This window comes from Euprymna scolopes, chromosome 8 (genome assembly GCF_053919585.1).
Source record: "Euprymna scolopes isolate OS-2025 chromosome 8, ASM5391958v1, whole genome shotgun sequence".
Classification (NCBI taxonomy): Eukaryota; Metazoa; Mollusca; class Cephalopoda; order Sepiida; family Sepiolidae; genus Euprymna; species Euprymna scolopes.
The window spans coordinates 92,439,792-92,465,611 of NC_136489.1; the positions used below are offsets into that span (position 1 = coordinate 92,439,792).

The window sequence follows — 25,820 nt, forward strand, 5'->3', positions numbered from 1 at the left end:
TTTAATCCTGGAGAAAGTGAGACTCTGAACAATTGGGGAAGATGAGAATAATACCATTACACACTATTGTGGGGGCATACTTGTAAATGATTTACTGAGATAATATCAAGAGATTTACGTGCGTTATCGGAATCTGTAGTTGCAGAGGATTTGGAGATGATATATAATGGAAACTGGCACTGTTTTTCACTCCAAACTTTTCCAGAGGATGCCAAAAATAGAAGATAAAAAGACATGAGACATCATATGGGCACATGGGAAAAAGAATGACGGAGGTGAGAACTATAGACGATATATAGAATAATAACCATATAACGTATATTGAGAGAGAGTGAACGTGATAGACAGATATTTAATAAAAGATGAGTAACTTAAGTTATTTGCAGTTTATGGCTTATTAAAACAATGAAAATTGAAGTTTTTCTGACATAACTCAAGCCCAAAACTGAGCAATATCATGTAGTATGTGTGATAAAAATATACAGAAAGAAATCCTCATGGAAACAAACATTGATTAACTCAGCTTTACTATAATAATAGATGTTTTCCATGATGGCACGTGAAAAAAAAAGATTAAATAGTTCTTTGTCACTAACACATATCTAAAGGAAGGTTTGCTGTCTAAATATATGTTAATACAGATATTTATTGTTGTCGAGACAAAACTTTTAACAGTGCAAGTCGTTCACAAAGTGAAACCTTCTTTGGCCAAATTCGAAATTGATTCCACAATTTCCCCATCATCTGTTGAGATGATAATTTTTTCTTCAAATTTCTAACTTGTCGTTTTCATGTATCATCGCAGCATCGCTGGTTCGATTCTTTCCAACGCCTATGCACAGAAAAAACATGAAGATAGTATGGCACGTTTGGAAAAGGAGATGCAAGAAGAATTGGAAAAAAGTCGTCGAGAACTAGATGCTGCCCTGGAAAAGAACTTGGACAAAGAATTAAAGGTAAGCCTCTAATTCTTCTAATTCTTCAGATTTCCTTAAAGCAATAGTTCTGATTCATTCAACAAAAATCACTGCAGTGTTAATGTTGTGTGTTAATGCGAGTATGAGAAAAATACAGAGGAAATAAAGGATAAATTAAAGACTATGTATAAGTATAAAATTCACAACATAAAAGTCATATGCATAAAGTTGATATTTCGCTTCTTATTTTGTTGAATTCTTATTCATGACTACGGATACAGCTCGAGAAATGGGGAATTTTGAATTGAAAGCCATGTTTAATTTCAGAAGCGTTTCCAGTGGGTAGCTATTCTGTACAAGTTCTGGAGATGAAAAAGAGTTTTCGGTGGGTAGCTGATCTGTATAAGTCTTAGACTTTAAAATTTTGCAGGCCAAGTGCAAAGATCAGAAAGACCGGATCAGAAAACTTAAAGAGGCAGCACATATGATAGATAATAACATTATTAGTCACCCCAGCATAGATCATTTGGACGCCTCTAATTACAAAATCACAGAAAAAAGAAAACATGATATATGCCTACCCCAAGGGAGGTAACTTCACAAGAACAAAAAACTCTTTTTTTTCTTAAAGTTGCTCCTCCTACATAGTGTTTTGTTTTTTAAACAAAAATATGCATAGGTATCGATCCTCTGTTTCGTAAAACACTTTTTTTCACTAATATTAACAATTAGTATAGATATCCTGAAAAATTGAGTCATAGGAAAGCTTTTAAAAATCTCTTAGTGACCCCTGATGATTGAACCTTCTTTATGATCTACGGACCCACCCTCAAACAAAGAGTTCTAATTCTTGTAATGCATAGCCAACCCTCTTTTTCCTTAGTAGGAAAAGAAGCATGTTCTCAACATACAAAGAAGATCGCAGGTTGCAGCGACCGAAACGTTGCGCTGATAACGCCCAAGATGACAATAACAGTCCGATTAATCAACACAACACAAGCAAAGAACAAAGATATTTCTCATGTGGACACAGAAAGTTATGTGTTTGAATTTTAAAGTATCCAATATTTTTATTGGGTGATTCTGGTTTCTGATTGGTTGCTAGCAGAACGTTAATCCATTAAATGGATTAACGTTCTGCTAGCAACCAATCAGAAACCGGAATCAAATGGACTGGTCAATTACTATCGCTAGTGTTTACATGTAGACCCTTTCAACTTTTTTAATTACGATGGGGAATGTTTATAAGATGTGTGTAGATTGAGAGAAAACGAACGTATGAGTTGGAGAAGATATATATATATATATATATATATATATATATATATATATATATACTTCAGAATAGTTTTTATTTAACAATCAGTTGTTATGGAAACGTGAGATTGTAGGTTTACAAAATATTACTGGCAGTAATATTCTATAAGTTATCCCATCTAAACAAGAATTGCTCGATATGCAAGATAGAGCAAATAAATTAAATTGTAATTAAATGAATTTCAAAAAACTCTCATTGAAATGAAATGAAGTGGTTGAGTTTCATATCAAAGAATTTTTATTATTCTAAGCAAGACAAAGAATGCTTTAAAAAATTAATCTCCTTAACCTATAGGGTTTCGATGTCTACCATCTCATCAGAGGAAAGAAAATATTAGCAAATAGTTATAAAGGTATGCACCCTATTTGCTACAGTCAGTGAGACATGGAAAGTCAAAGTGAAAATAATACATTTATCAGAAGTCCTGTAGCAGGAGGATTTGTAGAAAAAGGATATGAATGTTTTTGTAGATCCAGCTTGCTTGGTAAAATCCATGTTATACGTTCTTTACATCCGTTTGGTAATAATGTCCAAGCTATATATTGGGTAACCCGCATAGCTGTGTAGATATCCTAATCGGGCAAGTGCTTGTATAAATTTGTTTGTGGGTCCAGCAATAATAATTCAAAGTCTGGTGGAAACCTTTTCATTAGTGCAATAAGTAATGCCCCTGACCCACTTCCAGTTTTCTGATCTAGCTGAAATTTTGCATGTGCAATGATTTATATCTCTACGGGTTGTGTGGCAAATTACAGCTCTGAACTAATTGTGGTCTCTGTTTTACAGGTGTTTGAACTGAGTCAGGTGTGAAATGGGGCCTGTTGAATGTCGAGCAGTGGTCCGGTTTTTGTATTTGAAAGGATGCACACCACAGGAGACTTTTGATGAAATGAAAGAAACTTATGGTGATAATGCCCCATCATATGACCTTGTAAAACGCTGGCATCGTGAATTCAAACATGGCCAGAAGTCTGTGGAAACAGCTCCCAGACGTGGTCGCCCCCCCCCCTTCTGCCATTGATGAGGCATCTGTCCGTCAAATTGAGGCTGCCATTTTGGAAGATCGGCACATTACTATTCGCCAAATAGCCCAAGATGTCAAGATTGGTACAGGGTCTGTGGAAACTATCATTCATGACCATTTGCATATGCATAAGGTGTCTGCCAGATGGATTCCCAGGTTGCTCACACCATTCCAGAAGCGAGAACGCGTCGAGTGCTCGAGGATGAATTTGAAGATGTGCCAAGAAGATGAGTCAAAGTTTTTCAAAAGACTAATTACACAGGATGAAACCTGGGTCCATCACTATGATCCAGAGACCAAAGCCCAGTCAATGCAGTGGAACCACTTGGACTCACCACCTCCAAAGAAGGCAAGGGTGCAGCCCTCTGCTGGCAAGGTCATGCTCACAGTCTTCTGGGACCAGGACGGCAAAGGGTACCACAATTACAGGAGCCTATTATGCTTCACTTTTGAGGAAATTAAAGAAAGCTATCAAAATCAAGAGGTGGGGCAAGGTCAGCAAAGGTACCCTCCTCCTGCAGGACAACGCTCCGGTCCACAACTCGCATGTCGCCAAATCAGAAGCACGGGCGTGTGGTTATGAAATCCTCCCTCATCCTCCCTACTCTCCTGACCTTGTACCCTCTTATGTTCACCTCTTCCCAGCCGTGAAGTTGTTATTGAAAGGAAAGCGTTTCCCAGATGATGCAGCCTTGATTTCTGAAGTCATGTCGTGGTTGGAGGACCAATCTGGGGTGTTCTACAAAAGCAGTCTCCAGAGCTGCATCAAACGATGGGAGAAATGCATAACTCTGGGTGGTTCCTATGTAGAGAAAGACTAATAACTGTGCCAAGTTTCGTTGCTCTACTGCTATGGGAAGTGGGTCAGGGCCATTACTTATTGCATGCCCCTCATATATATATATATATATATATATATATATATATGGGAGAAAAGAAAAGGGTACTATGCAAGGCATATGTATAAATGCGAGTTATTAGAAAGTAGAAGAATGAAATTTCTTCGGTTTTTGCAGAAGATTCATGTATGGAAGAAGAGAATAATATCTGAAATGGATTGTGTGTAAATAAGATGCAATTAATTTAATTGAAAGGGATTATAAGGAAGTGTCGATGATTAAGTAAAGATTACAGGCACAAAATTCATTTATTGTAGAACTATAAGGTAAACATATGTTTGGGAAACGGATGAAGGAGAGTAAAAACAAGTGAAGGAAAATAACATATGCATAGATAGCATTAGAAGTGCATGTAGCAGCATTTACATTGGGGGAAAACAGTGTCCTCTTGATAAGAGAATACACTGACACCAACGAGTCATGAAACTTTCTAACATCAAAAATACACTTGTCTTGCACATGCTTGATTGCAACCATAAAATCAACTTTTTGAAAGCTAAGTTAATCAAAACCAGACGTAACTCTAAATGTTTACTTTCTTCTTTACTGCTTATGTTTTGATGGCTTCAGACTAACTAGTGTTGTGTGTGTTTGTATTTGCATATTTGCTTACATATCGATTCTGTAGATTCATTTGAACTTCATGTATGTCTGCATTAATATGGATTTGATAATTTTAGGTCAGTGTTCCAGCTGATTAAAACAATAAAATAATTACAAAAAAAAAATAATTACTTAACGGTTAGTAATATTTTAAGGTAATTTAAATTGATTACATGTTCAGTTTCAGAAAGTAATTTTGTTTCACTCCATAAAATGAAAAACAAAAAACTTGAAGAAGTCTGCCTTTCCATTCCTATTATCGAAACATGTTTGGGAAATGTGTAGCTAAATAATGTTTGCATAAGTAAAATTCTTTATACCTATTAAACACCTCTAGTTAGTGTTGAGCACTCCTATACAAACAATGTAAGGATTCTCTCTCTATATTCTCTCTCTCTTTCTCTCTCTCTATCTCTCTATCTCTCTCTTTCTCTCTCTCTCTCTCTCTCTATATATATATATATATATATATATATATATATATATATATATATATATATATGAGTTAAGGGCATAATAGATTCACTGATTGATCCTTATATCAATCCTTATTTAAGAAGCTCAATATATCATAAGAAAATATATTTGTACAGAAATATATATATATATATATATATATTTCTGTACAAATATATTTTCTTATAATATATATCAATCCTTATTTAAGAAGCTCAATATAATTACAGAGCAATATAGAGAATAAATGACAAAAAAAACTATATTCCTAAATTCGGGATGTTTACCATCTTATAATTTATTCCTTTAATGCAGTTGACTTATACAATTCTTAACAGTATCTGTTTCATAGCGCAAAATCAATCACTTAATTATTATGTCAATCAGTGAATCTATTATGCCCTTAACTCATCAGAAGAAATAGCAACAATCAATCCGTCAAAAGGGAATGGTGATTTGACATGATTAAAATCCGAAAATTGGAAGAGAAGCTGCAAATACCTTTATATTTTTCCATTACGCCATATTGAATTCAATAGTAATGGAAAAATATAACGGTATTTGCAGTTTCTCTTCCAATTTTCGGATTTTAATCATGTCAAATCACACTTCATTTCCTTTTGACGGGTTGAGTGTTGCTATTTCTTCTGTTATGGTCAACATCACGAATTTTGGAATATAACTTTTTGTCATTTATTCTCTCTCTCTCTCTCTCTCTCTCTCTCTATATATATATATATATATATATATATATATATATATATATATATATATAGATATAGATATATATATATATATATATATATATAGAGAGAGAGAGAGAGAGAGAGAGAGAGAGAGAGAGAGAGAGAGAGAAAGAGAGAGAGATTTGTTATTGTTGTTTTTTCAAACGATAAATACGCTTAATATTAGCTCCGCTTTGAAGCTCATTTTTCTTTTTTATTTACTTAGAAAGTCGCCCTTTAATTTGTTTGGACGTATATAACATTGTTATTTATTTATTATTTTTAATATATATATATATATATATATATATATATATATGGGGGGGTCAAAGAAGTATATAACGATTTTTTAAATGGAAACTTTTTGATATAATGAAAAACTCGACATGCAAGTGAAGCTTAGTTACAAGACGAAAATAAATTGATAATAGAAAAATATATACTGATGTGTATTGATTTATTGATCTATTTGAAACAAGGGAATACTATATAGTGTGTGGGGGTTATGAAAGCTCTTTATGCCAGGCATTCCGAAGCCTAAAGCTTCTCATCAGAAGAAGGAGGAAGGGGCTAGGTAACAAGATAAGGATGTGACGTCTAGCAATAGGCATATTAGAGAATATTGTATAAAGGGTATATATTGGAGGGGGAGAGAGGGTTTCTTTGATAATCATGCTACTTTAAATATGTTAGAAAGAGGCTTTACTAGGATTGGGCAATAGAGGATGGAGTATACCATGCTGAGTAGTTATTATGGGATTTCATTAACTCATTATTTAATTAATTAATCAATTAGGGCCCAATGAGAGTGACATGTGACTGAATTGGAAAGTGTGAGTCATCTGTTATCAAGTTGCAAGATTCTTTTAGGGGATGGCTACTACACAACGAGACATGATGAAGTATGTAAGTATATCCACTGGACCATCTGTAAAAAATTAAACATCCAGTGTAGCAGCAAATCCTGGGAGCATCAACCTGAAAGAACAGTTGGAAATGACTTATATACCATACATTACGACCATGTAATCCCTACAGCAACCTACCTTGAAAATGCTGCTGTGAAACCTGATATAGTTATATGGAATAAGTCAGAAAGAGTTACAACCTTGGTTGAAGTGAGTGTCCCTAATGATGGAGATCTGAACAGAGCTGAAAAGGAAGAAATAGACCAAATATCAAGGTCTCTTGTATGATATGAAAAGAAACTGGAATCTTAGAGAGATATCAATCATACCAGTTATTAAAGGTGCCACAGGGCCTCTGAAGAAGAACCTGAGGTCCTACCTAACTAATATTCCTGGTGAACCAAGCGCAAAAGAGATCCAGACGATTGTACTTAAAGGAACAACGAGGATACTAAAAAGAGCTCTCGGTTGGTTTCAATAAAAAGCAGGGCAATGTTGGCAGCTGGTTTGGCTACCTCATACCCAGCATTACAATCTTCAAAGTAAGAAAATTTTTTTTAAAAAAAAGGTAAAATAAAGAATAAAGCGTAAAAAGAAAAAGTGTGTGAAAGAAAAAAAAAACGTAAAAAAACGTTAAAGGGCAATAAAAAATAGCGACCCTTTTCATCTTTCACCTACAAATTCTTTTTTTTTTTTCACTTTACCTTATTTGGTGTGTTCGATTCTAGATGATAGCACCCAAGCCTATATTTTTTTCTTTTGTACTTTTGAAATCCCTACAATATATTAGGTAAACTATAATTATCAATCGAATACTATAATTATCAATCGAATACTATAATTATCAATCGAATATTGGTTCTTTAATAATAAATATGGCATTTGCATGAATCAAAATATCATATTAAAGCATATTTTACGACCAGGCAACACTGGGCGGCTTGCTAATATATATGTGTGTGTGTGTGTGTGTGTGTGTGTGTGTGTGTGTGTGTGTGTGTGTGTGTGTGTGTTTACTGTTATTTCATGTATATATATATACAATATTGTAAGGAGATATAAGATATTATGTATGAATTATCAGTATTTACTTCAGCTATGCTCAATATGTGAGTAGAGCTAAATATGAAAATATATTTATGGCAATTAAGCTACACAGAGTATTCCACATTTCATCCCCATAAAAATCGTCATGCTAACTGCATAGAATTTTTGTTACTGTTTGTTTTTACATATCCATGTGGTGTTTAGTCTAGCTAGCTAATTAATCAGATTCATTATTATTCCTTCGAATGAGTTAATATTTTCATTAGCCAATGGCTGAGCTCTTCTCAAACAAATATTCTGCTGACCTTTACTTGGTCACTTTTCTTTTGTTTTATATGAGTGTGATGCACCATCTTTTCATGCACATATAATATATATATATATATATATATATATATATATATATATATATATATATATATACCAGCATTTCAGCCCGGCATTGCCCGGGTATTTGGATGTGTCTATTGAGCAAAAAAAAAAAAAGTGGTAGTAGGAAGGCAGGCTCGAACCTGTACCACAAAGAAGGAAAAGAACGGGGGAAAAACCTGACGTCTTATCTGTTACGACCACCGCCAAACCATAAGTGAATTTTTTTTAAATCAAGGTTAGACAATCCAAAGGAGAGGATGACTTTCGAAAATATCGGCGAAAAAAGCGACCCCCTTGTAGAAAAGTTCCCAGTTGAAGGTAAAGATATTAATGTTTTTAGCCAATTTTTCGATATTTGTCGTCTGAAACATCGAACTTTAAAACGATACTGATCTTGGTAAAATCTGTCGCCTCTGGCAAAAGTTTTAGGCAGACATGCAAACATATATACATAGATTTATATATTGATAACTAAAAATTTTCGACCCAAACTGATTAAAAAGCTTGCCCTATCTCTGAATACCCTTTATGTAAAATTTCAAATGTTTACACCAGAAATTATCTGAGTTATTTGGTAGAGACCGCAGAGGCCAATTATTTTTAACTTTGACCCCTATCATGACCCCTTAAAATTTATTTTTTGGGGCTCAAATTGTATTATTAAGTTAAATCTATGTCCAAGAAACCTATATCTAAAATTTCAAGTGTTTAGACTCCCAATTGTCGGAGGAGTTTGGTAGAGTTCTCAAAGGTCAAATCGTTGAACTTTGACCCCTTAATAGCCAAATTTTTGGCCGAAAACCGATCACATAGATTTCCCCAAATCTCAGTACCCTGTATATAAAATTTCGAGTCTGTAGACTGAAAATAACAGAGTTATTGCGAAGGAAAATGTACACACACACAGACAGACAGACAAACACACAGACACGTTCACTTATATATCTATCTATCTATATATATATATACAAACATGTGTATGTGTATATGTGTGTGTGTGTGTGTGTGTGTGTGTGTGTGTGTGTGTGTGTGTGTGTGTGTGTGTGTGTGTGTGTGTTGTCAGTCTATTTCCTTTTAAAACATTCTTTGTAATTTGCAGATCTTAAAACAGATTCCATTTCAAAATGGCAATTTCATCATTGGATGATTATTAGCATCAAAGATTGAAATCAGCAACAGTAAACATCATCAGACAATTCGATTTAGAACTAATTCCGGTTTATTTTTGTGACATCCATTACCAATTTCAGTATTTCAATATGAAGACATTTTAATAAGGTTGACAGATTCACAAAAATCGATAATCAATTAAGTTGTTTGTTTTGTTTTTATTTATTTATTTTTCTTTTTTTTTTTCTATAGAAAAATAATTTCTTCTAGATTATCATTTGGACAGGTTAATCTTTGGATTTTTAGATTGTGATGATGTGAATGATAAACGCCAATCCATTCTGTGAAGTCTTTGCTTGGCACTACCATCATTCGCTCAACTTGATCGAATAGAATGGTTTATTTTTCCAATTATTTTTATTGGATCATCTGAAAAATGCTGGAAAATTTTGGAAAAATAAAAATATGTTCACTCTATGTTTATGAACAAATGTTTTTGGACAATCCAACAACTTTGTAAGCTTCCTTGTTGTGAATTTTAGGTTTCTATAATGAATATTGCCTAGGAATATAAACGATTTAGAATTAACTTTTTCCATTTTCTTGTCAGTTTCTTCAAGTGGGAGATGGGGCATCCTACCAGATGTCAGACATTCACTCGCTACTTCATATATTTCAGCCGAGATATCCTAATCATCTCTTTAAGTGCAATTATTTAAATATCTCTTGCCCTTGGTTCACCGGGTATATTAGCCATGTAGTTTTTTAAATTCCTTTTCATGGGTCCAGTGGTTCCTATAATTACTGAAATAATAGAGATCTTCCTAAGATTCCAGTTTCTTTTCATGTCATACATAAGACCTTAGTATTATCTTATCTTTTTCCTTTTAGTGTGAAATGTAATAAAAATCAAGCTTTCTTACTTTAAAACGCATGACATATGGCAGCAGTTTTATTTGTTGTTTTTGTTGTTGTTGTTGTTGTTGTTGTTGTTGTTAAAAACAAACAAAAAAATCTGGCTTTCGATTTTCAAGAAAACAATATTGATTGGCTTACCATTCATGATTTGCCATGTTAAGAAACTGGGAGGAAATTTTGAGGAGAAGTAATGTTGTGTAACTTTTGGTGCAGCATCGAGTGCAATAAATATACGGCTTCATCATGTTGGCGCACAAGTTCTCATTACATTACTGAAGTTAAGCAACATCGAATTTAAACAGTAGCAGAAGGGTGACCATTTGAGAATACTTGGTGCTGAACATTATCTCTTCTAACCGCAATATACATGCAGGTTGGAATTGCGTGTGAATGTGATATTTCCTAAAAAAAAAAACTTCCACGTCACATTATACAGTGATGTTTAGTGTTGCACAAGAATTACCTTCGTGCAGATTAGTATCCGACTTTTTGTTGTTTGCACTGTGATTTGTCTCTTTTTTATTTGTAGTTCATAATACACCTGAGGAGAGACTCTTGTTTGAAAAGAGCTTAGTTACAAAGTTAGGGGGTTACTTTGTGACTTGTATTCAAATCTCTCAACCAACAGTAATTATATCATTCCTACACTGATCATTGCATAAGCATGAAACACTAGTGTCTCTAGGCATAAAAAATAATCTTTAATATTTATTTTAAAAGGATATGAGCTAACGTGTCTATATAGATGTTAGATACATCTGTATTAATCGAAAACGTCTTGCAAAATGAAAAATAAAACCTCTTTTACACAACAAGGTAAGAATTTATTTAATTGGACGAAAATTGGACGGTGTTCACATGAAGAAACACTATTCCGTTAGGCGATCACAAGTCGATTAGCAGTTATCTTCAGGTGAAGATAGTCAATGCTGTAGCATTCAGTGGACTGAAACAAGAGACAGATTAGATGTTTTTCTTCCTTGCTTCCAGTGTTTTCTCTCTCCCTTCCACCGACCGTGATTCCAAAAGAGACTGAAGGAGTTCTTCAGGATGTGGAAGGGGTGGCAGATGAAATTACTGTGGCCTGCAAGCTGACTGATTAGTACATAACCAAACCGCTCAGCGGGGACATTATTTATCTCCCTCACATGTGAGACAAGAGTCAGAAAACAGAATTGAAGAGCCAGTACCCTAGCTAAAGAGAACTCTGGCCTGCAAAAACTGCCTGGTCAAGACGCCTCAGATGATTAAGCATTTCTCAATAAAATAAAGCAAAGCCTTGGAGGATGGATCACCTAGAATTGCACAGGACCAGTAACATACCACAGTCAACAGAGAAAAGACAATTTCAAGAATGTTAGGTCGAGGAAAAATCCTTATTTATGGCTACTACATATCTGCTAAGTGGAAATCGCATGTTTGAATTTTGCAGTCCATCCTCAAACAGTTGATTCCCCTACAGAGCGTCTACCATACACTTAACAGATGGTTCTACACCTTTCTGCAGTGTTCCATTCTTTTCACAGAAGAAAGGCAGTACATGGAGAAAATATAATGTTCAATTAGCCCTTGTTAAAAGAGATGAATGACTAAAGAAACATGTATTATAATAAACTTGGAGGTAAAATGTAACTAATAGTTTATCAAGGTGGGCATGCTGCAATTCTATGGAGAGTAGAACATGGATCTTAGATTTATTTTCAACAGTCTCGTAACTCTCCTTATTTTGCCCTTTAGTCCTCACATTCCATGAGTGATGTTTCTGACAAAGGGGGAAAAATTACTGTTGCTTGGATCTGAATATATTCATATGACATTTATGTTTGGATATTTTTTTGATTATCAAGTGTTATTTAGCCCTATTCATGGAATTAAGAAAACAGAATTCAACTTTAACACAAATGCAACATTCCGACTTCCAGCCATTGAATACTCTTTGACTATGCCCACCCACTGGTTTGGCATTTTTAGGCACTTAATTCCACTCAATTTTTGTGTTAATTGCTATTGGCTTTTAGGTAGAATGCTAACCTACAAAGTTAGGGATTACTTTGTGACTTCGGTTCAAATCTCCCAACCAACAGTAACTATATCATTCCTACACTGATCATTGCATAAACATGAAACACTAATGTCTCTAGACATAAAAATAATTTTTAATATTTATTTTTAAAATATAATAGTTATATACATATAGCTTCTTACATCAAGTGGTGTCATGCCTTGTCTGGAGCAATTTCCATAAAAACAAGTGAAGCATGCATAGTGAACGAGGCATAAAAAAGTGACTAAGTTCAGTATTTACCCCCACACCATTTAGCCCCAAAAGTCCCCAGGGAACGTCAAATCCTGGTGAAAATGAACAAACGCTGCCGTTTTAGGACTTAACATATGTAAATTTGAGTTCTGCACTATGCAAAAATAAAAATAACTAAGTCCATCATTTGCCCCCTCCCCACATTTAGCCCCCAAAGTTCCCAAGGCCTTAGCATATTTAAATTGAAGTTCAGCACCATGCAAAACTGCTAGACATACACAGGAAATTTTGGACAAATATGGTAAAATAGTCCCAAAAATGGAGTGCTTTTATTAGCCCTAAAAGAGCCCCTGAGGCACACCCTAGAGTTATCGCAAAGTGTAGACAAACAAAATTATATAAAAATCAGTTAGTTACAACTTTTCAGAAAGTTTTATAAAAATCCAACGCATCAATTTTTTTTAATAAATACAAAAGTGCCAATTTTAGCCATTTTAACTCGAAAGGCACCCCTGGTGGGGGGGGGGGGGGCTGGAATTTTCCCAGAAAATGCGTTCTGTTATTTTTAAATCATATCATGTTTAATGTTTGTGCAAAATTTCCAACTTTCCGGACAATCCAATATTTATGTTTATTTTGTAATGGTTGTTTCATTTTTTTTTTTTTTTTTTTTTCAGCAACAAAAACAAAAGTTTTTAGTTGAATTGGCAGCCATCAGTGATTTGGACAAAGATGAAATTAAAGATCTTGTAAGTCAGGCTGTTGAAGGTAAGACTTGTCAGTATCAATCTTTCACTCAAAAGAAACAAGTAGTAAACTTATCATGTGATTTGTTTTTGTTTTTTTTCATAAAAAATTGGTAGCAGAAGAAAATATATATATATACAAGGTGACCTAAAAATAAAAATAAAGCTTCAACTTCCGATGAGTTATATTTTATAATTTTCTTCAATTATTCTTGCAGAAAACTACTGAAACTTTGATGATAACTAATTTATTATATTAAAAAAAAAAATCACATCAAAAGATGAGGTTTTGAACTATATTTTTTTTATTCTAGGACAGGGATTCTCAGCTATGGCTAAATTTACCCCGGAGGTAAAAAAAATATATATAGTCGGGGAGGGAGGGGGGTTTAAATAATTGAAGTACCTGATAATTTAAAAAAAATATTATTTCTTTCCAGATTGTGTCATGTCAAAGAAATGTAATAGAAATTAACTTCATAATTTTCTATTTAGAAAAGATTTGATGTTCTTTATTTTTGTGATATGAATGCATAATATTATTTTTATACAAAACCTAAAATCCTAAACAATAAAAAGTTGTTTTTTTTTACCTTTTTGTTTTTTTCTCACTTTATGATGGCCATGAATTTTTTTTGTTGTTGTTTTTGTTTGTATGGGAGTAATGGAGAAATGCATAAAACCGAGAGGTCAATGATGGACGAAAGGTTGAGAACGGTTGTTCTAAAGCATTCGTTTAAGATGATCATCGTCTAATGCAGTCATTGATGCCCAACAAAATTTGTACATAACAAACTGACTGAGGTGTAGATATAACCTTCTCCATAATAACTTCTTTCAGTTCTGTGATGATCCCGGGTTTCCATTACTAGCTTTTTTTTCTTTACAAGGAAGTAACCACTTATCAAGACCCAAAGGTCACTCGAGGATAAGGGTTAATGAACGTAAGGTGGTAGTGTAGTAGTCGTTAATAGTGTAAGTTGGGTAAAATTTGATTATTTAAAGGGACGGTTCAACAAGAACTTGTTTACATTAGACTTGAAGGCTATCATATTGTGTCTTTTAAAGTAACCCCAGTAAAACATAAATCTAGGGAGTTGCAGAAACTGATTAGAGTGTCTCTAACATTCTCTTTCAGTCTATTTCAGGATAGATTTAAAGCGTAAGAGCTTGCTTAATCTTGTTTTAACTAGAACTTTACAATAAGCAATGCATACAGGGTTACAGCTCAGTGTTTTGGGCTGTTAAACTGATTCTCATGCTATTAATCAGCAGCTCAGCCATCAACTTCTTTGGTCTCTTGAATGTCTTGTACGACTTAAAATATAGTTATTTCCCTTGGACCGAAGAAAGGAAAGTTATCACCCTTAGGAAAAAAGGAGATCTGACATGACAGTTTGGGAAGTAAATAAACTTTAGACATCACAGTTTTTAATCATTACACATCCATGGACTTACTGAATGATGATTCTTTGCAGCCATCTTTGTTACTAAGAATTACTCAACACTCGAAATCATGACTGCATTGATTCTTCGCCGATTCGACTTACTACCGCCATCTTTGTTCAACATAATGTCTCAACACTTAATTTAAACATAATGTTTGATTAAGTATATTCTTTAATGGAGCTCCCATTCAGATCCAGTTGCGTTCATAGGTATTTGCCATATACTACAATGTGAGCGTGATTGATAAAAAGTGTGTGAAACGATTTTTTTTACGGGGGGGGGGGGGGAGGGGGGCTCTGTATATGTATATATACACATATATATATATATATATATATATATGTATATATATAACAGCAGTAACTACAACCTGAATACTGTACTTACTGTACTGAATGTACTGTACTTGCAATAACCCTTACCCCTGAGTGGCTTCCGGGCCTTGATAAGTGGTGACCACCGTGTAAAAAAAAAAAAAAAAAGAAAAAATATAAGAAGAATGACATAAATGATTTCCTTTTCCATATTCACACTATCTTTTAATGTTTATGTAAACTGCATAAGCATTATTTGTGAGTGAATGAAAATAATGTTAAAAACGGTATTTTCCAAAATAGGTTAGAGGGGTGGAAAATCCCACTAGAAAACAGTCAGGATCTTGCATCATAGGCAGGAAGCCACCAAAGATATGTAGTGGATAAGCTGAGAAGACTCTTTTCTTTTTGTTGAACTTTGAAAGTAAACACCCGTGATTTGGAGCAGTTGCTGCCATGTTAATACTATGTGGAATGAGTTGGAAAAAGAAAAATCCTAAAAACATTGTTAGACCACAAATGATTTTGCGTTGTCATTATTTCTGATAGCTGCTACTAATCAACACCACAACATGATCGAATATCAACTGGAAAGAAAAGACAAGAACCTGTTGCTACTCGCTATCTATGCAGCGAGGTTCAAACTGTCAATGTAATGAATAATTCAAATAATCTGCTGCGATCAAAGAATTGTTATTTTTGTATGTTTTTCATAATATTGTTACAGGGAAGGGCTATCCCTTTCCCATGTAAATAAGAAAAATATTAGATAAGTGAAAATGAGATTAGGATAAGCCTAGAATCGAACCCTGTAGGCAAAGGTAAGAAATGCAATGTTAGAAATTTAGTCTATTGTTAAATTCTATTAGAATAGTTAAATATTGTTTATATCAGAAAAGAGTTGATTGTCCATTCTTTAGAAATCGGAATATTAAAAATGTCAGTAAAAGAATGAACAATGCAAATTAAATTATATTGTTAAAAAATAGGTTATATATTGAGGATTCTTTTGTTCACACAAGGTGTGTTGGACAAACATATGTAAATCCACATGAAATTGGTCACGTTTGAAAAACACACTTCTGACGTCATAGACAAAGAACATTTCTCCATATTATGGGCCCGGATTTTAGCCAGTCAGCAAGAGAGAAAAAAGTCAGTCAGCAAGAGAGCCAGAGAGTTGGTCAGTTAATCCCTCGGAAGCAAAGGGTAGAAGATTAACCATGTAAATCCAAATTTGAATTCCTGATGTCAATCGACCGGTCGACCAGTGGAATAAAGAAGTCATCATTATGTTTCGTAAGTGTTGTCTCGTGTCGTCATTTAGTTACAACAGAAAAGGCAATGTGTTTATCATCTTGTAACAAACTCTTGTGTAAACCCTTCCAAGTTATGTGCCCCATCTCCTCTATTACAAGAAATGTCTCTCCTTCTTCAAGATGTGTTATAAGAATTGATATATAAATGTCTTCTCTCCCTCATCATCACTATCGTTATGTCTGTATTACATGAGTCCCGTTATATATGTGCCCATCATCTTTTAAATATGAACCCGTACTACACAACAATATTTCGGGGGTTATTTTGTTGATTCTGTTGTTTGTTCTTTTGAGGAGCGGGGGTCTTAATATTTAGGGATTAATCTTTTTTGTTGTTATTGTTGTTGTTTCAGAGACTGGTGCAAGCAACAAAACCAAAAAGAAACTCACTCAAAGTCTGAACAAAGAGTTAGAAAAGGCAAAAACAGATTTGGGTGTCACTGATGACGAAAGACAGTAAAAAGAAGTGGAAAAAAGAAACGCTCTTTTTTTTTTTTTTCTTTTTTTTAACATTCTTCATGTTCCACCTAATTTTTATTTTAAAGGGTTCAATTTACTTGTTTTTTTTTTTTGTTTTTGTTTTTTTTTTTTGTTGGCTTTTGGGGGTGGGCTTTTTTTTTGGGGGGGGGGCCTTTTTGAAGATACAAAATAATTCAATTGTAGTATAGTGACCACTAAAATAAAGACTTTACTCATTTAGTTGGATTTGAACCCAGAATACAGAATTGATCGTTGATCTGCATTTTTAGTCCTGAAATAAAATCCTGACATAATTTTCTAAATGTTGAGAATATAATTTTAAAAAATTTAATGGTTGGTTGACATTTTTCGTATACTAAAAATAGTTTTGCTTTAATATTTTATGAGGCATGTAACCTTACGAGAGAACAGAGACAGACCTGCACCTCCAAAATATATATATTGTTATCACACCCGGCAGTACGACTATGACGACCATCAAGTCAACTGAATAATAAATGTAAACCAAACATTTCTGTATACATGACTTAACACAAACAATACCACCGATATGACTTGACACGGTACCAAAAAAACTTCTGTCGGCACGACTTTGCACAGTCCCAAACAATTCCATCGACATGCCCTGTTATGATCTCAAATAATTCAGTTGACACAATCCTAAACAACTCCACCACCACAATATGAACAATTCTGTCGATACGACCCAACACAGTTCCAAACAATTCCATCAACATGACCCGGTATGGTCTCAAATAATTCTGTTGATATGGCTCAACACAATCCCAAACAACTCCATTGACACAACCCGACATGCTACCAGAGTAACTTTGGCAATTACTCGCTGAACGACTCTGGCATCATATTTTTGTAGCCCTTGGACAAATTCATTTTTAACTACAGGTAGGCTCTACTATGACACTGACACACAAGTCTTGAGTCCTTCTGTGCAAGCCTGTCACATGATACACCCGTGACCCACTATTTATGCTAGCTTGATTTCCAAACATTGTGCAATAGTTGGAAAGGGAGTGCTTAACATTTTCTCTAAATGCTCACAAAGACATTACAAAATATTAGAGTGGTTGAATCAACAGAGTTGGAGAGGTGAGAGAAATACATAGATAGCTAAGGGAGAGGTGGGCAACCTGTTCAGGTAATTATAAATTACAGCTAATTGTAATAAATAAATGAGGATTGCTACTACACATTTTTTGCTGCTTGTAAAGGTAGAGTCGACAGATCGATTTTTTCAAATACAACAGTACTTACTTAATTACCATGTCGAAAATAGTAATATATCCAAAAATTACGAAAATTCATCAAGTAAAACAATTGCTATTGTGTTTTTAGTAAAAAAAAAAAAAAAAAAAAAAGTCTATTGCTATCAGCTAAAACAAAATTTTGGCCATTAAAAGTCGCGAAAAGGAAGATAAGCATCCCTCTGTATTCGCAATCTTCACAGTGTTCATATCTAGAGAAGATGCCATTTTCCCCAATTTTCCGTCAAAAATACTTTTAAATATACATAATTTTCTACTCTATGAATTTTCGTAATTTTTCGATATATTACATTCGACATGACAATTAAGTAAGCACTGTTGTTTTTGCTTAAATCGATATATTTAAAAAAATTGATCTGTCGACTATTTTAAAAAGCATCCACTTTTTCACTATACCACCATATTACTTTATGATTTAATGCCCCTTCTTCATCTTGTTTTGCCCTCAGTCAGAAAAAACTGAAATGTTGAAAAACTCTGAATTAGTGTCTTATTCATATGGTTTGAATTTTATTAAAATCAGATTTACATATTTGAAGTCTGAAGAGAGTTCTGTCCCCATGGATTACTTACAGACAGGGGCATGTAAATATTTGGCATATTGAGAGTAACAGAAATTGAGGACCATTCCCGATGTTTTTCTCAGAAAATTTTATACATACGATTTAAATTTAGAAGTTTTAAAGAGGTTATGCCCTCATGGCCTCCTTAGGATTGTGCTTAGAGATTCAGAAATACTTCCATTCTCTTTTAATTAAATTTTTCCAGTCAATTTTTATGCAAGAAGTCACTTTTAAATTTTATGTAAACTCTCTAACCATTTTTTCTATAGCAAACACACAAATGTATACAGACACCTAGTTTTATATCTATAAATATGAAAATAGGAAAAAGACCTGATGGAAGCAAACGTTAATTAACTCATATTTAATAATAGAACATATACAAAATATAAACCTTAAACATCCTTCTTTTATATAAAATGAAACAAGTTTTAATGAAATTTAACGAATTTAAGAGCAAAAATGAATAGATGAAAACAATAAGAATTTAATAAGATAAATATTTTTATATGTCAGTCATTCATAAAAATCTGGAATAAAAGTTCAAATTTATATATGTTAGAAAAAATACAATTATATTTTAGAAGATAAGACCAATGAATTTTAGATAAAATTTGGGTGTCAATGAAGCAAAATTGGGGAGATATTCACACTGTGCCTATACTACAATTGAACCAGTGAAACAAAACATTTTGTTGTTTAAATTGGAAAATTTTAGAAAACAAAGTAAATCTGTACAATTTTTTATTAAATAAAAAATCATTAGGTTTTTTTTTTTTTTCAATTATTATTTGTTTTTTTTTGTTTTGTTTTTTTTTGGGGGGGGGGTTCTGAAACTTTCCGTGGTATCCACACTTATTAAAGAAGACTTTATTTTGTCATTTTTCCCCCCTCATTTTGCTAGTGTTACTAAGTTTGAGGGATGGGGGAGGGGATTTGTAGTTCGATCAAAGTTGTATTAAAGTCATGTCTTTGAGTGGTTAGTGCAAATATTAAATGAGACGTGATTAACTTCTACTATTAAACATTTTGCTATTAAAAAGGTAAGAAAAATATTTTTTTTTAATGGTCAACAAATTTGCTGTTTAATCATATCCTATCATAATACTTAATATTTCTGGTATTTAAACACTGTTGGAAAATAATTAAAAGCAATTAGAACAGTAAGTAAAATTATTTAATTGTATACACAGCCTCATAACTCTCACTTCCCTTATTTTGTTCTTTAGTTTTCACAATTCATGAACAATGTGTCTGACAAAGGGAGAAGAATTGCTTTTTTCTGAGTTGGAATCTATTCATCTAATAGTTATCATTGGCAAGTTGTTAACCTTGAAGTGGTATTTTTAAAAAAATTTTTTTTTAGTTTCTTACGTTAAATGATTTCCTACCTTGTCTGAAGCGATTTCCATTAAAAAGATAAAGCATATTTTCGATTTTTTTCTTTATTTTTAACTGATGGGTCACCACTACAAGGGACCACTCATGAATAAGGGTTGTTAGCTTAATGGTGAACGCCACCACGAGAGGATTGGAAACCATGGGTATAATGGGCAAAATTTGATTGTCCAAGAGGACTGCTAAACAAGTATTTGTTGATATCAGACTTTAAGATAAACATGTTATAATCAGTAGAGATGTAGCTCCATGGTAATTTGTTCTTCAGATCCAATCAGATGTGGTGCTGAGCTGTGAACAAAATATCTTCTGATACGTGCGGACACACAGTAATATTTTAGTGTTTTTGTTTCTTTTGTCTTAGCATTATAAACGCTAACCTAAGTGACTCAACTAGGGTTGATCACGCAGCAGCTTCTGCTCAGATGGCTAATGACTGACTCATGGTTCGCCTTTATATAACCACAACTATTTTGAGGCTTTGTGAATGGGTGCTCTTCTCTTACTCTCTCTCTCTCTCTCTCCTTCAATCTTCAAACTACCAAAATGTATACTTAAGCAGTTTGAACATTCAATTGTCTTATGGGGATATAAACAAGAAAAAGAAACAATATTTTTGATCAGGACAAAAATGCATGTAGGATAAACTTCTTTTTTTTTTTTCAAATTTCTCTCAGTGTAAATTATAAGGATTTGACTAGTTATGCTACTTTCCTGGTTTTTCTTGTAAGTAAACCATTCATACAACCAGCGATCGGCAACGAATATCCTAAGTATCAAATATGATCAATTATCACATTTCATATTATATTTTATTCGGAAAAGTAGAAATATCTTTTATTTGAAGTAGAGTCAGTTTTTGCCTATATTTTTTTTTAACTTAATAGCTTTTTAAAAAAAGACTTAAGTCTGTTTCGTCAAACATTGGCCAGTGTTCTTAAAAATAAAAATTGTATTTTCAATTGATTTTAATATTTAATGCTGATCGATATTTTATTTTTGATCATTAATAAATAAAGGGATACAGATAAAAACAGGGAACAAATTTAATGAAACACATTTTGGAGATTCACCAATAGTAAATCATATTTTAAATGTTTTCATTGGCTAATTTAAAGTGGTTTCCTTAAAGAAACATTATTACTAATAACCTGTTTCGCTACTTATGGAATATAGTAACTGGCAAAATAATTGAGACATGATGCAGATAACAACAAACGACATATGTCTATTTGTTGTTGCAGGTTGGTAGACGTCTTTTAGCTTGCAAGAACACACGGTTCCAGTTTTGCATAGAACATCTGGGATTTTCCATGTGGTCACCCATCTAAGCACTGACCAAACTCAACATCAAGTTAACTTCAGTGATCTTACAAAAGTTGTATGTAAAAGTGATTGCAAATCAAAGATTACTATTAAAAATTTCTTCACATATAAACAAGTACTTTGATAGCACAATTCGTCTTCCATAGCAAGAAAAGAAAGCTACTAAATTTGACTGTGTGTCCATTGATGTTTCTGTATAAAATATAATACTGCCATTAATGTAGGTGGTTAGATTCTAATATATTTCCTTCTTTTAATATTATAGAGTATAGAAAATTGTTGCTCATTCAAAATATGCATTTAAAAACAGAAAATATCTATTAATTAATAGTGTTATATTAGTTCTGGCTTATGGAGTACTGACCTAAATGACAATCAGTGAGTATAGTTTCACCTATATAATATTTGCTTGATGGGGATGCAGAAGTTTGAGTTCAAACCTCACTCATATTTTTCATTGTTGTTATCACAAATATTTTATCTCTAATTTTGTCTATAAATGAATTTAATATTGTAATTTGAAATATTTAAATAGATTGCTTCATATGATATATATAACCCATAGACATTTTTGTTCCATAATTAATGCTAAATAAAACATTTTCTAACTATACAATCTGTTAATTATTTTAATAAAAAACATTCATTTAATTTCCTCATTTAATCCTTGAGTTGATTATGCTAAAAAAATACTCTTATATTTGCGGTTCCTATTTGCCAATTTAGTGTATGTGGCACTCAGAAAATTTTACTTTTTCATTCTTATTGATTGTCTGAAAAAGAACAGTGAAAATAGGTCAGTTAGTTGATTTTTCTTTTCTTTCTTTTATATTTATGCAATTACAAAAGTTTGTATTAAGAATTAGAAAGAAAAGCCTTGAGAAAGGGGGGAATAAAAAGTAATAATGAGAGAAAGAGAAGGAGGGGTTAAAAGGAAAATATTGTTCATGCTACTTTATTTTATTTTCCTGGGCAATGTTAGATATGTCTGCGAGTTATATAAGGTCTATTTCTACTACTGGTTTGAATAGAAATATATTATCCGGTTACAGTTCTATGATTCTATGTGTTCAATTATTATAGCACTTAATACTTATATGCATTTGTCTATAACATAACAAAAATTAATTATTGTAGTATGATTTATTTTACCAAAATAACATTTGGTTGAGAGCAAAGTGTAGTATCCATTCAGATACTACAATTTACCATTTCTGTCATCTGTCAGGGTAACAAGAAATCATTCAAGACTGAACCATTTTTGTTCAAGTCCATAGTCTCTTTTGAGGAAATTCAATTATTCCCACATTAAAAAAACGGCCTTATGTCTAACTCTGTTTTTATGGGAAAGCAAGTAAATTACAACATTTAAAATTATCTAATAGAACAATTTTTTTCTCCAATTTCGATCGCAAGTGTGTCTTTTCACAAGGGAGATTACTCTTACGCAATACAGAGTACTTCCCCTTGTTTATTTTTTTTTTTTTTTTAACTATTTCTTATGTAATCAAATTACTATAATTTATAGACTACACATATTTATGTCACATTATATTTATGTATCTATGATTTTTTTTTTTTTTAGATTCTCAATGATTATTGTTTCTGTCCGTGTCTTCGGATTTTCTCGAGCTCACTAGCTTTTTATTGCTGAAAATTGATCTTGCTAGATTTTCAGAGGAAATTTTGATTTGTCCCCAGGAGGTTAAATTGTTCCAAAATCACCAAATATAGCAATTTTATGCAAATATTTAGGTATTTGTACAGTTTACTGACCGTGCTAAAATAATGTTATTATTTAGGAAGCCATCCTTAATATGGGGAGGGGGCTTTTAATTATTCTGTACTCTCACTTAAAACACTGTACAAATTAAATATAATGTCTGGTATTGAAAATCCTATCTAAAACATAGCATGGTCCGTAAACTGTACAAGCACCAATAATTAAAATGCCTTTTATTTGATTTTGGTCAAAATTCATTTAAAGTTATGATTCATAGCTATCCATGTGAAATGTATAGCTGACGCCAGGAAAACTTTCCTTTTAGGACTAAAATGATTTTAGGGATATTTCTATATTTCGCTGATGTGCCGAACTCAAAGAAATATTTTCAGTGAAAAAATGTTATAGGTTTATAATCAAATATCTTTGTGTGAAATTTCCAAAACAATCGGTCCAGCCATTCCAGAGTCCATAGGAAACAAACTCACACACAGACAAAGTTCCTTTTATATAATTGTAGAGATTTTTAATCAAATGTAATTTTTGTAATTGAGTGGGAAAGTTTTCATTACGACTTTTCATGGCCCTTAAATTATCAATCAGATTTCTTCGATATCTCAGTGTATGAACCCTCTTTAATCTTCATGGATTCTCAAATATGAACCAACATTCTATTTTCCTATCTATGTAAACTTCCATTTTAAACAAATAAAATATCTCTTCTGTGAAGTTATGCTTTTGAATTCATTATTTTATGTGTTTTTATGCATCTCTCACTCTCTCACATTTGAGTACAAATCTAAAAATAATTTCCATTAAAAATGTTTCTCTTAAACCAGCTCTCCCCAAAATATTCCTCCAAAATTGGAATCCATGAAAAAAAAAGGACCTCTTAGTGTTATCATCAAATTTAGAATCTCTGTTAATTATAAATGTCAGCTAATCAAAACAATGAAAACAGTTTTGGGGTTTTTTTTTTCAAACACAATTTAATCCTAGAAATAATGTATATTTTAGCATGTATTTTGTGTATTTAAAGTATATATTAAAAAAGCTTGGGGGGAAACAAACGTTGATTAACTCACATTTCCTGCAACAATAGACATTCTACATCAAAAATTACAATTTCCAAAGAGAATGAATATTTTGAAATTAAAGCAAAAGTTTACCAACATATAAAATAAATCAATAATAATGAATTATTTTAACTTAGTATTTAAAAAAGAAATTTATAAACAAAGTCAAGATGTTATAATTGAATCCTGTACATCACCATCCTCGGTTTAACATTCATTTTACATGTTGGCATATGTTGGACAGCTTTTAGAAATTGGCATCCAAACTAATGTATCTCTAGCTAGGTCTTTATTCCTCTTTCTCTCCAGTCAATTTTCATTACTTCCTACCATGTTTTCCTTTACCTTGTTTTGTGAACTGAACTTTCTAACTGTTCTACTTCTACTAACCATACTCACTGATTCATTCAATGTTACCATACCATCAAAGTTTCCTGTTCTGCATACATATATCTACCTATACTCTCCAGAATTAATATTCCTTTGAGATCACTAAATCTAAACCTGTCTTTAAGACTCACATTACGCATCCATCAAATCATTTTCATATCGTTTCTTTCCATGCATATCTGCAATACAAAATAATTTTTATAAACTTATTTGGATAAACTTTTTAAATTTCTTTAGAAGTCAAACATACAGAGTCAAAAAATTAGCAGCATTTAGCAGCTCAGGGTGCTTTTGCCAAGGTCATGATGAATCACTCTGGATTGTGAGATGCTGAATTGGCTTGATACTCTGAGTACTACCCACCAGATTTTTCTCAATGGCTGGTAGCCTGGCCTTGGTATCAACAATTTTAGATCAATATGAAATTACAGCTCAAACAAAATTTCTTGAACATATGGTTTACTATATTTTCATCTTTCACTTGATACATTTTGGGTAAGTTTTGTAGCATCATGGCTAGATTCAAATATTTTTCCCGATTCTGATACAATATTTATTCCGTACTAAATTCCCGATTTCGATACAGTTACCGATTTTGATTCTTTATAAATCGCTAAATATTTAACTATATAGTTGCTATTTTTCCCCAATTACTGTAAAAGTACATGTTAAATGTACATATATTTTCTCAAACGTAAAAAACATACTTGTGGGAGTGATATATACCTTTTAGCTTTACTGGTAGTTTAAAATGAATAAGTGGAAGATTTTATTTTAAACAAAATCAAATAAAAATGATGATTAAGGGAATAGTTTTTGGCATCAGAAAATATGCATAATCTTTTTCCGATTCTGATACCCAAAAAAGTGTTGATATTTCCAATTCTCGGTTCCGATTTATTGCCCTAACACTAATCATGGCACAGTTCAAACTTTAATACCTTCTGATAGGCCCTGAACTGGCATCTAAACTTCAGCCTCTGTCCCATCGATGAAACGTTGCATCCCTCTGCCTGTTCTACAAGTATTCTAATTGTGAATGCTCAGACGAACTGCAGACACTTGTGCCCCCACGACGTAGACACCCTCGACAAACCCGACAGGCAGCTAAATCCCACCCCCACACAGTAGAGATCCCTAGATGTAAAAGATCTTTCTACTCCAGTAGTTTCTTCCCCAGAACCACTAGATTCTGGAAT

At 32.9% G+C, this 25,820-nt stretch overlaps 1 protein-coding gene across 2 annotated transcripts in view; it reads left to right on the forward strand.

The window, feature by feature from the left end:
• Positions 1-16,968, forward strand: part of LOC145283630 (uncharacterized) — a 107,823-nt gene extending 90,855 nt beyond the window's left edge. For both annotated transcript variants that reach the window (XM_080132583.1, XM_080132582.1), the window contains exons 21-23: positions 806-956; positions 13,232-13,322; positions 16,736-16,968. In XM_080132583.1, coding sequence (XP_079988709.1) covers positions 806-956; positions 13,232-13,322; positions 16,736-16,842 — 349 coding nt within the window. In that variant the 3' untranslated portion in view covers positions 16,843-16,968. The remainder of the gene's footprint in view (positions 1-805; positions 957-13,231; positions 13,323-16,735) is intronic.
• Positions 16,969-25,820: the final 8,852 nt, after the last annotated feature.